The 16490-nt window shown below is 42.8% G+C and overlaps 1 protein-coding gene across 1 annotated transcript in view; it reads right to left on the bottom strand.

The window, feature by feature from the left end:
- dgkg (diacylglycerol kinase, gamma) overlaps nucleotides 1-16490 on the bottom strand; it is a 112538-nt gene that overhangs the window by 53324 nt on the left and 42724 nt on the right. Inside the window, exons 12-19 of the mRNA XM_080785040.1 lie at nucleotides 15828-15944; nucleotides 14822-14920; nucleotides 13849-13959; nucleotides 13305-13378; nucleotides 11053-11127; nucleotides 7542-7627; nucleotides 6826-6915; nucleotides 4165-4325 (exon numbers count right to left, since the gene is read on the bottom strand). Of these exons, the coding sequence (XP_080641166.1) occupies nucleotides 4165-4325; nucleotides 6826-6915; nucleotides 7542-7627; nucleotides 11053-11127; nucleotides 13305-13378; nucleotides 13849-13959; nucleotides 14822-14920; nucleotides 15828-15944 (813 nt within the window). The remainder of the gene's footprint in view (nucleotides 1-4164; nucleotides 4326-6825; nucleotides 6916-7541; nucleotides 7628-11052; nucleotides 11128-13304; nucleotides 13379-13848; nucleotides 13960-14821; nucleotides 14921-15827; nucleotides 15945-16490) is intronic.

Here is a 16490-nt window from a genome sequence, read left to right as displayed (position 1 = left end):
AGATGTTCAACATCTCTCATTGCAACAAGGGCAGCTCAATAAGCTCATCCGTGAACAAACTCCCTCTACCTCCCCTGCCTCCTTCTGTATGTAGCATTTAGGTTTTCACTATGTCAGCATCGACATTCAATATAGGTTGTGATCTCAGAGTCTGTGTCATGCTATGTTTGCACAATTGTTCTAAAGCATCACAGAAGCAAAGTCACACTACCAAATATAATATAATATCCTTGCAATAAATGGTGTCTGACTGACGTCCAGTATACACACTCAAAGGCAAAAGAAGACTGCAATATGAAACCGTAGAAGGAAACAAGGATTTGAAACTGAAACCATAACATAAGCAGAGGTCTCATATAACCGCATCGATCCTTATCTTAGTCTTACGGTTGTGGATGCTGACGTTGCTGTTTGCTGCCTAGCAAAACACAAACCCACTGGCCTGACCTGATGATGAACGCACCCACACACGGATCGGCCTCCTCTGCACAAAGTCAACTTACAGGGAAGCATTTCAACAATGGCCATAACATTAATTGTTGGTCCATATTCAATGGACTGACATATTTGTTCATGTGCTCAAACTCTACTGCAATATAATTCTACAGGGAGACTATTTTGGATGATCAATTTATAAACAATGGAGCAACTACTGAAGATATCTCACCAATATGTGGAGTTACATCATGGCATGGTAAATACACAACCCAAACCTTTACCAAAGTGTAATATTATGTTAACAGCAGAAAAAGACAACTCTTGGCGCAAACTGTCTAATTCCGCAATAGATTACATTTGAATCTGTAGCCTTGGGTGCTTTGGTCCTGGACAGCCATAATTATGTTCCCCACTATTTTGTCCATAAATAACCATTTTAGCACTACTGTATATGACGAATAGCGGGACGAGCCAAACTACAAGCGTATGACTGTATGACATCACGCCGCAACGCGTTGGGAAGGCAGGAAACGCTATAACCCAATATGGTTATTGAACCAGAGATTCAGGGGCCCGCTAATGATTACATAACTGGTGTGAGTCAGTCGTTGGGTTTGTTCAGGTGTCATTTACGCCCAGATAAGCGGCCATCTGTCCCCAGGACTCCTGGAGGCACATGCGATCTGTCACTTAGTTGAATGGCCATGCCACAGTGGAGAGTGGTCACAGCATTATGCCCCCGACACGCTGAAAGAGTTGGACGCACTCAAATGCACCCATTGCTTAAATTGACAGCAGCCGCTTAGAGCTGATTGTATTTTTGGAGTGCCAGCGTGTGACACTTTCAGTGTATATATGGCCATATTAATGCCGCAGTACTTCACAGGCACAACACTATGACCATATAAGTATATACCGTACACACTAGCGCTGCGCAAATCTGTATGACAGGCATGCACAACATTGCTGTTTATTACGGTCTACTTAAAAATATATATTTGTGTCCGAAGGCAATATTTGACTAAATGTAGCAGCAAAAAATTCACGTGTAAGTGTAAAACAAAATATATCTAAAAATATATATAATATTTCAATTAATATTTAAAACAACAAGTATGTGGTAAATGATTAGTACGCCAGCACTGTAGTTGACAAGCCACACACATTCACAATAATTATGCAGTTATGCATAATTTAGTTTGATTACCTATCTGAAGCAAGTCTTTGCAAGTGTACTGCAAAGTGTACTGAAATGAACTCTATCCAGTTGCTTCTTCGAAAATCACAAAACTCCTGGATGCTCTGTTTGGAAATAGAGCAACACTAATGTCATATTGTTATGTGTCGTTAGTGTGTTGTCATATTCAATGATGGGTGAAACGTGGCAGACCACTGGCATGGCCTTTTAAGACTGCTGTCTTTAAAATGCCCAAATCCTCACAAAAGTCCTATAATCTATTTGCACTAAAAAAAAAAGCTCAATGTTGGCACTTGAATTGACCAACATGTCAATATGATAAAAACCAACACTCCATGTTTGTCAAAAGAATACCATCCACCGGCTATATATGTGACACGGTGGCACTGCCACGCGGACTCGCCACAGAGACAACATTGTCCACTGTATCCATCTACCCCCTGTCACCCGCAGCCCTCCAGCCTCCTCTTCTGACACAGAGAAGAGACAAGCCATTGTTTGGAGAAGGTCAGAGGGTTAGTGAATCCACCATGCATTGCACATATGACAGCTTTGAGCCTGCATTGCGTGTGTGTGTGTGTGTGTGTGTGTTTGTGCGTGCATACTGCATATACCGGATGTCCACAACGACCTCTATACAAAATACAAAAAAAATTATGCCATATGCTTTATGTTTACAACCACCCACACAAGTGTGCACAACACACACACACACACACACACACACACACACACACACAAGCACACACACAAGCACACACGCGCTATTATATAATGACGGTGGTATATTTTCCCCATGGCCAAACACCTCCCCCATACCTCTCTCTATACCTGTGTGTTGATCAGGCACTGTCTGCTTCAAGCATACTGCAAGTCACACCGCTGCATATTTATTGCCATACATGCAATGAGTAAGAGTTCCATTTTCATTCTCTGTTTTATTTTGGGGATTAGTGTGTCAGTATGCTTTAGACTAGAGTGAGAATGGTTGGCTGACACGGTGACAAGTCAGCGCAGGGGAATGACAAACCTCCTATAGCACTGACGAAGGTCTGAGGACCGAAACGTTTGCTTTTTAATTGCACCATGAGCACAGAGCACCATAGGAGCATGATCATAAAAAGAAAAAATATTATTCTCAGTCTAATGAGTTTCACTTATTTTTCTATACGGTGAGCGAGTCTTTTCCTGTCAAAGTTTCCCTTATGTTTTTGAGACCACCGCTACGGTAGTCAAGTTTGAAAAAAAGGACGAAGAAAGGCACAACAGTTTTCTCAGTGCTTAAGCCTCCTATCTATCAATGCTGTACCACGTTTAGTGCCTTAATACTGCACATTTTGAGTAATTTGAGTCAAAGTAACATATTCCCAAGCCAGCCACGCTGGCCATTAGTCAGGTTTTGCGGAAAAAATAAAAGTGTTGACACATTGTGAGCTTGAAATGAGACTTTCTGCACCATGAGTACTTTCGGTACTTTAAGTACATTTTGATGCAGATACTTTTGTACCTTTTACTCAAGTCAATTTTGAATTCTGGACTTTTACTTGTAACAGAGTATTTCTACAGTGCAGTACTGATACTTCCATTACCACTGCATGTACGTACAGTATGCTGATTTATTGACTATTGCACCTGTGCTGTGCTTGGACTACATGCAGATTTTCGACAAGTTGGGACTTAGCCCGCTATTTATAGAAAGCTGCAGTACAGCAAAAAATTAAATTCTGAGAAAAACCTGAGTTAGTTTGAACTCTTTCTGCTTGTGAGCTGTGCTCACTGCACTACGATAACACTATAAATATCACTATTACACAACTTGGTCGAACGCTCAAATCTAATTGGTCAAACGCAGCATTCAGCAGAACACTGCTATGAAGTACAGAGCGTTGCTGGATGTATTTACCCGACCTGCGATAAGTGATCTCTGTCGCTGCACTAGTGACTCCTACATGGCTGTTCTCCACTTTATGTTTCTCTAACTCAGTTGTTTGCCTCCATTTGGATGACCAGATGGTACAAATATGTAAATATACTGTCGTTATTTTGATGGCCATCAACCAAGTCGATGACTTTGAAATGGAAATTGTCCATAGTTTACACTAGTGTCTGCAAGAAGATTTGGATTCTTTGTCAAGAGAAGTTAACTTTTTTTGCATCACAGCACTGACAGCACATCCATCCCAATTTGCACTGGAGGCTGATCAGAGACCAGCTGTGTCTGAGACGGTTTCACACAGACCATCTAACCATTAAAAACTATATCTCTGAGCCTTATTCCAGCCACTCCATCAGGACGTGGAGAGATAAGGGTTGCTAAGCAACTGAAACCTGGCATTTGTTTTCCTCTGGGGGGGAAACGGCCATTAACCTGGCCAAGAGGCAAAAAAACAAAAAAAACAAAAGAAAAACATGCAGGTACAAACTGTAGAAAAAAAAAAGTCAATCCTGGTTGCATGCACAAGGGGACACTGAGAAAGCATACAGCATAGCCTATTATGTGGTTATCTTTTTTGTAGCCGTCTCCTTACCACTCCTATGGAGAAGTAGTTGTTGACGATGCTGTAGGGCACGGGGTCTCCCTTCTCCTCCTTGTCCTCAGGGATGATGTCTATGTTCCAGCGGTCCAACACCACGTCTGTGCTGTGCTCGATGTCCCGTAGGAACTTCAGCAGGCTGCCACCCTCATAACCTACAGCAGACAGACAGTAGGATGACCAACCACTTCCAACTATAATGCAATAGAATACACCTTTCCAACTACAGCTGGATGATTGTCTTTGGAAACACCCTAGGCCCAATGCGAGGTAACGCAGCAATTCGACACAACTTTCACGAGACAAATGCAATAGCAAGAGGAGTCAAGACATACTGTAGCTATAAAACCATTAAAACATAACATGCAGGTGGTGAAGAGAGACAGCAGAGCCACAGCCCTGATTCAGTACACCCCATTGGAATAACTCAAAGCATGTTATGCATCTGAGCAGCAGAACACATTTATTGCTTACTTAATTCATTAATTAATTCCACCCACGGGTGCCTTAAAATAGTGCGATCAAAAGTCCTAATGTCGGAAAAATTATCCCTGATCGGCCAGTGAAAAAAGTAATCAGAACACAGCCTGCCACTAGCATGTAGCGAGATTACTCAGCGGTCCACAGAGGCAAGCAAGACTTGGTCATGTGATCCAAACGTGTGACGTGTCACAAAGTAGCCACGGAAAACCTCATATGTCTCATAAGTTATCAAAATCTAAATCGCCCTACAGTATAAATAAAACAAATTTTCGGGTAACTCAGGTTCGGCAGGCAAAGACTAAATCAATAAACTCGGGGAAACTCGGGTTTCGAAGTGTTAAGATGTGACTGAAAACATCAATTTAGCCTTTGCGATAGCAAAGTGATCTGCGAGTGAGCCACACTAGCTTGTCATGCCACGAAGAACACCACATACCACATAGTTCACAAGTACGTATTACCGTAATCAAATGCTCAATTGTACAAAAAATATTGAAACTACTTTAACCTGATTATTGCTTAAGCTGTATCGGTATCGCATACATAATAAATGTAACATTTTCCTGTATTTAAAGAAAAGTTTCAAAAAGTATTTTTAAACCCCTCGTTCATTATAAGTAAAAGACAGGTTTGTGCATCTATGGGTTTCATGGATTACCTCTAGTCTAAGCTAGTCCCTTCCCTTGAGACAGACTGTTGCGCTGTTTTTCCTTTATTTTTTGACGATGGGTTCTCAGATTGCCTCTAACCAAACTAATTTAAAACAACACCCTTGATCTAAAATAGTAGTAGATCATAAATACCAAAACCAGCAACTACACCAACTGGCAGTCTGGTATGCATTATAATAATGGGTGTAGTGGTCATTGAAATAAGGTATTAGTAGGCATTAATAGTAGGAGTTGTGAAATGAAAACAGGTGTGGCTGGCCTTATGATTAAAGATTTTCAGCGAGCTGGAGCTAAATATCATGACCTAAGCCATAGTCTTGAGTGCATTTCTATGTGTGAGTTAGCTTAATTCATTAAGAATAGAAATAAGACCCTTTTACACAGAGAGACTATATCAGGATGGGCGTGTCCCCGTACTGCCTGGCGACAATATCCAGCTATAGAAACCAACCATATGCCCACACAAAACAGCCGTGTTGTTTCCAGAGCAGGGACAGGAGAAGATCACAATCTCCCACAGCTAAACCTAGTGTAAATGTTCATCGATATAAATGGACTCTATCACATAATTCAACTGTTCCAAACCCCCGCTGGGATCTGTCAGTTTCTTGGCTACAGCCTAAGCCTATTCATACAGTAAGCCTGGGTAAGCGCTGTGTTGGATACAACAATCAAGTAGTCATAATCAGCCAGTCAAAATTATTGCCCTCATGTATTATAACTAGCCAATGCCGGGCAGGGGGTTTCTAGCATAACAAAGTTCACATAATAAGAGCTTTATTGACACTGCTGTATACATACATTGAAATTGTAATTAACACTCTGAGCGGCATAAACGGAGGTCTCCGTCCTATCAAATAATCCCGCTCGTCGCCCAGGATGGAGATTAATCACAGGACGTTGAACATTAATGATATCATAACCGAGCGCAGCACTCCACAGGCTGGGAGCGTCGATTGAGCAACATTCTATGTCAATTCCGGTTGGGACGTCATCCAAAGTGGTCACGCTACATTTTAGTGGACGAGAGGAAAGATATTCAAACATGAATAAAGGTGGTTGTACACTGGACGTGTTTTTCGGAAAACCGACGGAGAATCCGTCGGTTTTCTTCTTTCTTCTTTTCTTCTTCAAAGGTTATGTTTTTGACGGCCCATCGCGGTCCCGTCGCTTGTTGTGTTAGAAGTATCCATACTTCCCGTTGTTGGCGATCCCCTCTGGGTGTTTTGGCTACATCTAGCAACTTCAAGCCACTTCAAAAATGACACGAGCAATCTTGAAATAGGCCTTGAAGAAACAAATCGCTGCAGGGCGTCCTGATTTAATGGTTACAAATACCCCCGGGGCGTTCTAGGTGTTAAAATTAACACTGATCATTGTATTGTGCAGAACCTCGTCTCTCATTATCTCTCACTCCGATGATCTCTCTCTTTAACTCACACTTTCTCTCGTAACATACTATACATACAAACAGATCCATGGGGGTCTCTCTCACTCTCACCTCCTCCCCAGCGTAGGCATCGAGCCAGGTCGTTCCCTGTGCCCAGAGGGAGGATGGCCACTGGAGGGTGCCTGGAGAAGTTGGCTTTGTCTGCAAACAAAGACACCCCATTATACAAACAGTTGGTAGGACAGTGCTGACAGGTAGACATGTTTTGTGTTTGGGACAAAATTAACTATCTATAAAGGTTACTGTTTTTTTTATATATAATTTTTTATCCCACAATTTTGCAACCCATTTCTTCACCCAGTGTCAATATCTAATGTAATCCTGGGCGCTACACTTCCTCTGCCAACCTGGGGGGGCGGACTGACCTCATGCTTCCTTCTGTATGTATGAGGAGTCCAAGCTGCTTCTTTTCACCTGACAGGGGGGAGTTTCCCCGGACAGACGTAGCGCGTGGGAGGAACACGTTATTCCGACCAGTTCTTTTCCCCTCTATCAGGCGCCCCGGCTGGCCAGGGGGAGGTAGTTCAGAGAACAGGATTACTGCATGTTTTTTTGACACGGGGAGAACATGCAAACTCCACACAGAAAGGCCCTTTCACCAACCCCGCCTCGGGTATGGGCACTGATGACCCCCCAGCGCCCACAGCGGGAATCGAACCCAGGACCTTCTAGCTGTGAGGCGACTATCTATAAAGGCTACTGTTAATATAAAATACATCAGCTATGAACTGTAATTAGGATGAGTCTATAGTCTATATAGGATATACCTATGCAGTCAAGGATCCAGCCAACAGTGCCATCACCTCCACATGCAAGCACCCGGAAATCGGGGACGTCGTGGAAAAAGTTGAGCCTGGAGGGAAATTGAGAAGGAAAATACATCCAGTGTTTCGTTTTAGTTATAGGTTTGCTCACTCTCAAAAAGTGCAATGCTTCTCTAGGAAATTCATCCTTTAATCACATTTCCTTTCCTAATAGTCATTGTGGGATTTTGAAAGATTAAGTGGACAAATCAAATTGAGAGAGAGAGAGACAGCGAGAGCTGTGTTTTTATCAGTGGGTCTCCTCTCCAGCTGTGTTCACTCCATTCCTAGCCATAAAAAAACCCAGGAGGTGGCTTTGAGTGTGTCCCCTTCAAAGGGACCTTTAATGTGAGCCTGGACAAAAGTGTCGACAGCAACTTTCATCTCCCTCCTTCATAAGACAGCTGCAAACAGCACACCGCTACCTCCGTCTCTCTCCCTCTGTCACAGCACCTGGCTGGCCCTAGACCAAAACAAGGCCATGTCTCACCCGTGTCTAGTTAGGAATATTATATACGGCACTGTGTACTGCAGGCCGGGACATCCTCCATCTAATAATGATAGCTGCCAGATTTGCCTTATTCAGCCACCTAAACTGATACAACGGTCCAGTTCTGTGCGTGTACTACCAGTCCTTTGCATGTTAATTTAGCTCTGAAAGTGTAAAACCCTGTTGTACTTTCAGAGTTAAATGAACACTCTGGGGTTTTATTATGTACGCGTCGGGACTACTTCTGGATCAGGTCGGTGCTGGTTTCACTGTGGGCTATACTGTGTATTAATGGCGATGAGGCAGACAGCTCCCTCTCCTGGCCAATTATTAGATGACAGAAGACCAAAAGCTGAGATTTAGTGAAGTGACTTCATGCCATGATGCTCCTGGTGACATTTCCTCAGCAGGGAGCAGGATGCTGCATATCACATCAGAAACTAAACACCCAATAGGATCATGTGCCATTGTGTCAATATAGTCCACTTGCCAGAATGTGATTTCAGGATGTGAATGTGGTTTGTGATGTTTAATACACCAAAGTTCTATGTTAGAAATGTTGAGTATGGGTCCCCAGCATTTAGAAACTGCCGGATGCTAACTTGGATATGTTGAGCAATTCACAATTGGCATAATATGTGGCCATACCATTAACAACTTATAAGGAAAAATAAATGTACATTTCATCATGCTTTAAGTAGCATGTGACATGTCAAACTAGGGGGGTTTCATGATGCTGACTCTATCCCAAGCATTAGTTCTGCACAAAAAAACAAAAAAGTGGCTAGGCCCGTTTTAGCCTAATGAGTGTTTCAACGTAGCCTAGGTTCTGGGACCGATATGCCAGCGGGCCAACGTTGATGTAAGACCTTGTAAAGACGGAAACTATTACTAATCACAGAGGAACAAGAATAGCCTAATAGCCTTTTCTAATCAAATCAGCATGGGGTGAGCTGCATGGCACCTCGAAGTCTGTTGAGACGGTTGCTAGGGAGACCATGGAAACAGAGGTACATCAACCCTCTGAGCATCAAGAGAGCTCAACGCAGTACAGTAGACGGTACAGTAAAGCCTAATTAATGCCCTGTCGTATGACGGTGCCATGGACCAAAAATAGCCGATAAGCTCACAATTTGATTGATTGATTAAAGTATTTATTAACAGTTTGCAGAATTACAGTACATTTCAAGCACAAACTCAATGCAAAAACTGTTACCTGTGGACAACAACACCATAAAGCATATTACACTCGTTTACAACAGGGTCCACCTTTTTCAATTCATCAGAACATTTAGAGACGTGCAAATATACACTTCTATATAATGAAAAACAGGAAGTCATGATAAAAGGAGGTAAACTGGGACGGTGAAATCAACCCTCAACGTCTTATGACACACATACTGTATGGGAGGGAATGGGGGAGGGAAGCGGGGGCGGACGATACGACGCAGGCGTGACGCGTTGTCAGTTTATAGATGCACGTAGAAGATTTTCAAATATAAATCAGGCTTAAGTAATGTGTGTCCCTTTGTACATATCTTTTTCTGCGTGCGTGCGTGTGTCTACATCTGCATAAATAATGACTAAAGTGTGCTTGTGTGTGTGTGTGTGTGTGTGTCTATTTCCCTCTTGCCCTCATCCTATTAGTACTATCTCTGTGGACTAATTAGACAACTTGACTGCTGCTCAACAATAATGACATTACATCACTGCAGTTCATTCAACCCCTGCTGTTTCTCTGCTTGTCTCTCTGTGTATTATCCACAGCATTACGTCACTGAGTCTGCTTCTCTTTTCCTTCAATGCTTTTGAGAGTGAGAGACAGAGAGAGAGAGAGAGAGAAAGAGAGAGGGAGAGAGAGAGAGAGAGAGAGAGAGAGAGAGACGTGACTGCCAAAAGAGAGACAGGAAGGGGAGAGAGACAGAGAGAAGGAGGGGGATACACAAAGAGATTTGCGGGGGAAGAGAGAATAGAGGTCAGCCCACTTTCAGGTGAATCATTCAGGACTCTCTTGTGCTGTCTAGTGCATTTTTTATGAATGGCTTAAGTTCCGTTGCACGATAACATTGAGCACAAGGAACATAGCATCGACTCTTTTGTATCTAATGTATTTATGTACTGTATGTGTCTGTCAAATGTTTATTTTATGTGTACTGTATGCAAGTCCTCTTGGCCAACCTCCACAACAGTTCAACAGGGACTACCATAGTACCATAGTATTGGTCCAATACTAACAATACAGCCAAAGTAAATAACACTTCTGAAATAGATGAAATTAATTAGTTATTAACCTTTCTCCATCCATTCTGCTTATTGAAAATGTGTGTGTGTGTGTGTGTGTGTGTGTGTGTGTGTGTGCATGCGTGCGTGCCGTGCGTACTCAGGGGTGCATTTTTGGGCTAGTTCCCAGAGGAGCACCTGGAGATGTTGCTTGGTGCGCGTGGCTACCTTCGCCAGCATGAGATTGCACATGAACTCCGTGGCCTACATACTAACAGTCCGACAGGCATTAGTCCGACAACACTGTTCCTCCCGACATGCGTGACCGGTTACAACTAACCCATGGCGGGTTACAACTAACCCATGGCGGGTTAAAACTAACCCGTGGCTCCCGACACGTGTGGCAGGTTAAAACTAACCCATGGCACGTTAAAACTAACCCGTGGCTACCAACATGTGTGGGAGCCACTTACAGGACGTAGTACTTGACACCAGAGCTCGTAATGGGGCTTGCTTCTTGGACGAGCGCTTGGCTGTAATGCAGCGGAATGTTGTGTCAGGAATGGATTCTCCAGTCCCAGCGGCCCCAGCTCTTGGTACGCAAAAGCGCCTCCATGCATATAATCTGCCGTGCAGCAGGCATTTTGACGACGCATGCACACTGGCGCACCTGTTATGTGCACCCCTGCCTATACTCTATGTACTGTACAAGTGTACTCTGAGTGCCATCAACATAAGCCAACGGCTTGTATATGTCACACTTACCCAACCATGGGCCCTCCTCGATCCAAGCTGTACACCTGCCTGGGGTTGAGCAGATACTGAAACTTTCTTAGCACCCTGAAAGGAGGAGAGACAAGAGAAGGAAAGAAGAAAAGAAACAAGTTTATTATACTCTATACATCATGTGTCCTAATCAAAGGATTGTGTGTAGAGCTGCGCTGAGCTCTAGTCCACTCCACACTAGAGTAATCTGAACCACTTTGACAGGTCTTCAAAATCAAAATGCCACTAAACTCGAGTAAGTGCAAAGTCCAGTCAATGTCACCTTATACCTTATGTACATCAGACTGTAGGATTACTTACTCCCATATGGCTACCATCAATGGAATTCAATGAAAAATAAATATACTGTCCACAGTATCTTGATAAATTCTGTGCTGATGATGTTTTAGGCAGTATATGTGGCAGAAATACAGTGTTCTTTGCCAGCGTGGCAAATAATAACACAGCATTCTTTCTTTCCTATTCTCACAACAAGCTGCCAGTATCCAGCAGACTTCACTTTGACAGTTTCCTATAACCTTTGAAATGACAGTTACATGAAATGACCACTGAATCCTACACACTCCAGCTGCATGCAGGGGCACTAAGGCACTTCACAGCATTGGGTAGAAGGTGTGCAACTATCAGACACTACATAAGGCCACAAGAACGAATGTTCTCACGTGACCTTGAATGTTCTCATTCAATAAAAATATACTTTGCTTGATACACAGAAAGTCAGGGATTGTTCAGTTGGGGATGGATTTGTAACAAATCAAACAGCTACTCGATGTCAGATAGCAAGTCATACCACAGTAGTAAGTAAAGGTTGGTTTATATATAAAATACAGCTTTTAGTAAGTGACAAATCAGCCAAGACCTGTTAAGTTGAGCAAACTGTACAGTATATACTCCTAAATGCAGATTGGAAGTACACAAAAATAGCACTGAAAGGGCCTTTTGTTTGAGAAGTGTCTATTAATAGTAGATTATTTGTGCGACAATTAGCTATTAATAGAGAATGATTTCCTTTCTACTGGTATTTAAGTGCGTTGCTATGGTGTCTTTGTTGCATGGTAAGTGGAGAACTGGGGAACACTTTCATTTGGAGACAGACTTGGCTGTATTTTGCGTGTCTTAAGTACCAGGTCTTATTCCCTAACTTGAGTAAACGAAAGACCTGGAGGCGTGATCAATGCTCTTTGGCTATTCTGAGTGGCCAAAGAGCATTGATCACGCCTCCAGGTCTTTAGTTTACTCAAGTTAGGGAATAAGACCTGGTACTTAAGACACGCAAAATACAGCCCTGTGACAATGTCTCCTTCGCACATCAAAGAATAATGTTCAGAGATACTGCAGGGTCCAACAAGGGCCCATTGCTAAAATGTCTCTTTCTTCCTTTCTCTATCTAATTTATACAGCTGTCTACCTTTCTGTTTCTCCTGATCTGTCTTTCTCATCCCTCTTTCTTCCCCTATAATTCAGCTTTTTGAGGTTTTGTGTCATGTGTTTCCCTTAGTTTGTTTCTCAATAAAGCAAACATGAGTAAAATATAAATCTTTACAATAATCCAGAGGCATCACACTGTGCTTCACTGTGTAACAGACATCTTCCACACAATATGCCACAAATAGAGATGCATCTTATATTACAATGCATGCATGTACAGTAAGTTGTATGTCTTGATCAATAATCTATCGACATAGTTTCACAGTGACAAAATGGCAAAATGTTTTTGCTCCACGCTGAATATCTTTGCTGAGCTTTATAGGTCTGCTATAGAGCGTCACAGTCCCGCCCCCTTTCATGACGACAAGCGGCCCGGAAGAGAATTTCCAATTTTTTCCCCCCAAAGACGTTTCAGAAAGTACTTGACCTGTAAGACAAAGCCAACTCGGACAAATCATGACAATAAACACAATATTTTGGGCCGAACAAATAATTAGAAAGAAGAAAAACAACAACTAGTTAGTATAGTGTTGTACCCTGCCCTTTTTTTCTTCTTTCTAATTATTTGTTCGGCCCAATTTTTTTTGTTTATTGTCGTGAGTTGTCACCATCCGAGTTGGCTTTGTCCGAGGCTTATAGGTCTTTAAATAAATACTTTCTGAAACGACTATGGGAAAAATGAATGGGAAATTCTCTTCCAGGCTGCTCGTCTGGGGGGCGGGACTGTGACGCTCCATTATCACCAAATGTTCCCGCCAGAATAGGGATGCTGGGGTTGGAGGTTAGATTACATGCAAACTCACTTCTCCCCCTGTCTCCCACCACTCTTTGGGTTGACCAGGACTAGGAGAGGATGTGTACCTGGGAGAGGGGTGATCTGGATGGAGAGGGAGAGAGTCGAGAGACAGATACAATGATACCATCAGGTTTCTCTAGGACAGAGGTTCCCAAAGTGGGGTCCGGGGACCCCCAGGGGTACCTGAGGGAGTTCCAGGGGGTCCCCAGCTAAATGATAGTTTGGAACTAAATTGACAATTTTGGGTCTGTAACTCAGAGAGTGTACAAAGTGTCCATTTGTACACTCTCAGAGTTAAATTAACATTGATTTTACAATATAAATTGGGGGTCCCAGAGATAGAAATGCCATTAAATGGGGGGTCCGTAGCATAATGCATGTGAAACTCGGGTTCCTTGAAATTAAACGGGTTGAGAATCACAGCTAGAGCCGTAAAATTCTTCTCTCATGGGGGTCCCTGGCATATGTTTTCAAATGGGAAATGAAAAAGTTTGGGAACCAATGCTCTAGGACATGAACTGTGTGTTCCCTCTCTGATATTATAGGTATACCTGTAGTGCTTGACCGTCTCCCGGAGAGAACTTAAAGGTCTGGCTAGTGTCGTCGGGACTGGTGCTGGGTGGGGAGTCCCCTTCTCCACGCTTTACCACAGAGTGACGGTCCTATACACACAGGTACATGGACGGACGGACGGACGGACAGACAGACAGATAGGGAAAGGAATAGAGGAAGTCAAACAGTATTGATGGGAGAAGGGTTCCAAGATATTTTACCACTTAAAATCCTACTGTATATACTTATAGGAGGCCCCGCTTATTTTCTCCCTCTACCGTACAAATCTCTTCGCCGTCAATAGCAGCACAATGCAGTGAGTTGAAATGCGTTGCGGTAGCCAGGGATACCTTTTAAATAAAATGTTAAAAGTGCCTGTAACCCTTGCAGGTTAAATTTGTACACTCAAAAAGTTAAATTAATTGTGTTTAATTTTTTTTTTTTTTTACAGAGAACGACAGCGACATTAATCACTTGAACCACAGCATCTCTATTCTGGGGGCGAACAACAATAGATGATCTACAAGCTGAGCTTGTTAGATCTGTAGATCTGTAATTGGCAGAAGAAATTTGGTGTGTATAGGCGGGGAAAAAAGTGTAGTACAATTGTAACTCAGGTCTTTTTGACTAAGAATAGAGGCTAAATGTCCAGTGCTGTGGGCAGAGAGGACTGTTCTCACATGGACCACAGGGCAGATATACAGAGAGGACTGTTCTCACCAGGACCACGGGGCAGATATACAGATATACAGAGAGGACTGTTCTCACCAGGACCACGGGGCAGATATACGGACCACGGGGCAGATATACAGATATACAGAGAGGACTGTTCTCACCAGGACCACATGGCAGATATACGGAACACGGGGCAGATATACAGATATACAGAGAGGACTGTTCTCACCAGGACCACAGGGCAGATATACAGACCACGGGGCAGATATACAGATATACAGAGAGGACTGTTCTCACCAGGACCACAGGGCAGATATACGAGGGCAGCAAAGTATGGTCCCTCAGAGCACCTCCGTCACACTCTGGCTTCACGTTGGATGCACACTTGTTATGAAGCTGACCGGGATGATAGAGAGGAGTGCACTTGTATTAGTGTTTTGAAATCATTACACTCAACACTCAATGTGGATTTTACACAAAAGTGCTGATGCCAAATGCCAAACAAAATATAATCTACATGACAATGGTGCCATCTAGTGGACTTAAAATACAAGTGTGTGTGTGTGTGTGTGTGTGTGTGTGTGTGTGTGTGTGTGTGTGTGTGTGTGCGTGCATGAGTGTGTGCGTATGCAGGTCTGTGTATGCAGCCTTGCTCTATTTCACTCGTTCTTTCTCCCTGCTGGCACTGTATCAGAACTAATGACATAACCTGACTGCTGCATAGCAAGAACACTATTACGTGACTATGGGAGGGAGGGAGGGCAAATCTGTGTTCATTCCAATGTACTTGTAAGGGGTGTATTATTGGTAAACAAGGTTTGTCTGGGCTTTGGTTGGATATCACTGTCAGAGATGATATTCTTCATCCCTAGCATTAATATGTAGACACATTATTGGCTTATGTCCTATATAGGTGCTTCATATAAAATGTAAGTACGTCATTATTTAATGTATGCCCTGAAATCCTGAATAAACTAAACTGTGGGGCAAAAAGATATGTTATTCTTCATCCAGCAGTCCAGTAGAGACCAGGGTTAGCATGTTGAGCACTAATTATCTCTCGGCTATATCATACATGTTTATCTATATCCACAACTTATCTTGTATCAAAACACTCAATAGAAAGACATACCGAGTATATGCATTATTTTAATGTATGCATTTCTTTTATAACCTCTCTGACTGTATGTCATGAAATATATGACAAATACATTTGTCTTTGCCTCAAGGCTTGGAGAATCTAGGTGTTCCCAATGGACTTATACACTATTTTTGTGCATACATAATGTGTTTCGATACTCACGGTAATCTGACACCACACACAGTGCAGGCCTGTCAGACCCTGGTAGCACTTGATGCTCCTGTGACAGCGGTCACACTTGGTGGGAGAGTTACCCTCCATCCATACATGCTGCATAGCCTGAAGAGAGCAAAAGGAAGAAAGTGAGCGACAGGTGGAAAGAGAGAAAGAAAGAAACAAAGGAAACAAACAAACATGTGAGCGAGAGGTCAATCCGTGAGGGCCTGATCAAATTGAGGTCAAAGCCCTATCTATTTCGCTGTACAACGAATGGTGAAAATTGTCAATCTGCAAGTTCACCACGCATCGAAAAACAATACAGAGTGAGAATGAATCTGTAATTCAATCTGTAATTCTTCTTATTTCTTTTAGGTTTTCTGAGCTCAATTGCACCCACACAACCTGAACTTTTAACATTCAGTAGCGTTTCTGTGGTCTGGGGGTTTTCTGGATCAGTGGACTGTGAGTCCACGAATCCCATATATGACATAGGAATATGCCAGCAGATGTCACTGTTGAGGGATTTTGCCCATTTTCATTGAAGCTCAAAAGGCTTCAGAACATACAGAGAAAACCCCCAGACCACAGAGAATCCACTGCATGTTCAAAGTTCAGGTTGTGTGGGTGTAACTGAGGTCATAGAACCTAAAAGAAAAACAAATCAAA

This window comes from Protomyctophum bolini (genome assembly GCF_963924005.1).
Source record: "Protomyctophum bolini genome assembly, chromosome: 16".
NCBI lineage: Eukaryota > Metazoa > Chordata > Actinopteri > Myctophiformes > Myctophidae > Protomyctophum > Protomyctophum bolini.
Note: the sequence above shows the minus strand (reverse complement) of the source record. Positions and strands in the feature narration are given on the sequence as shown.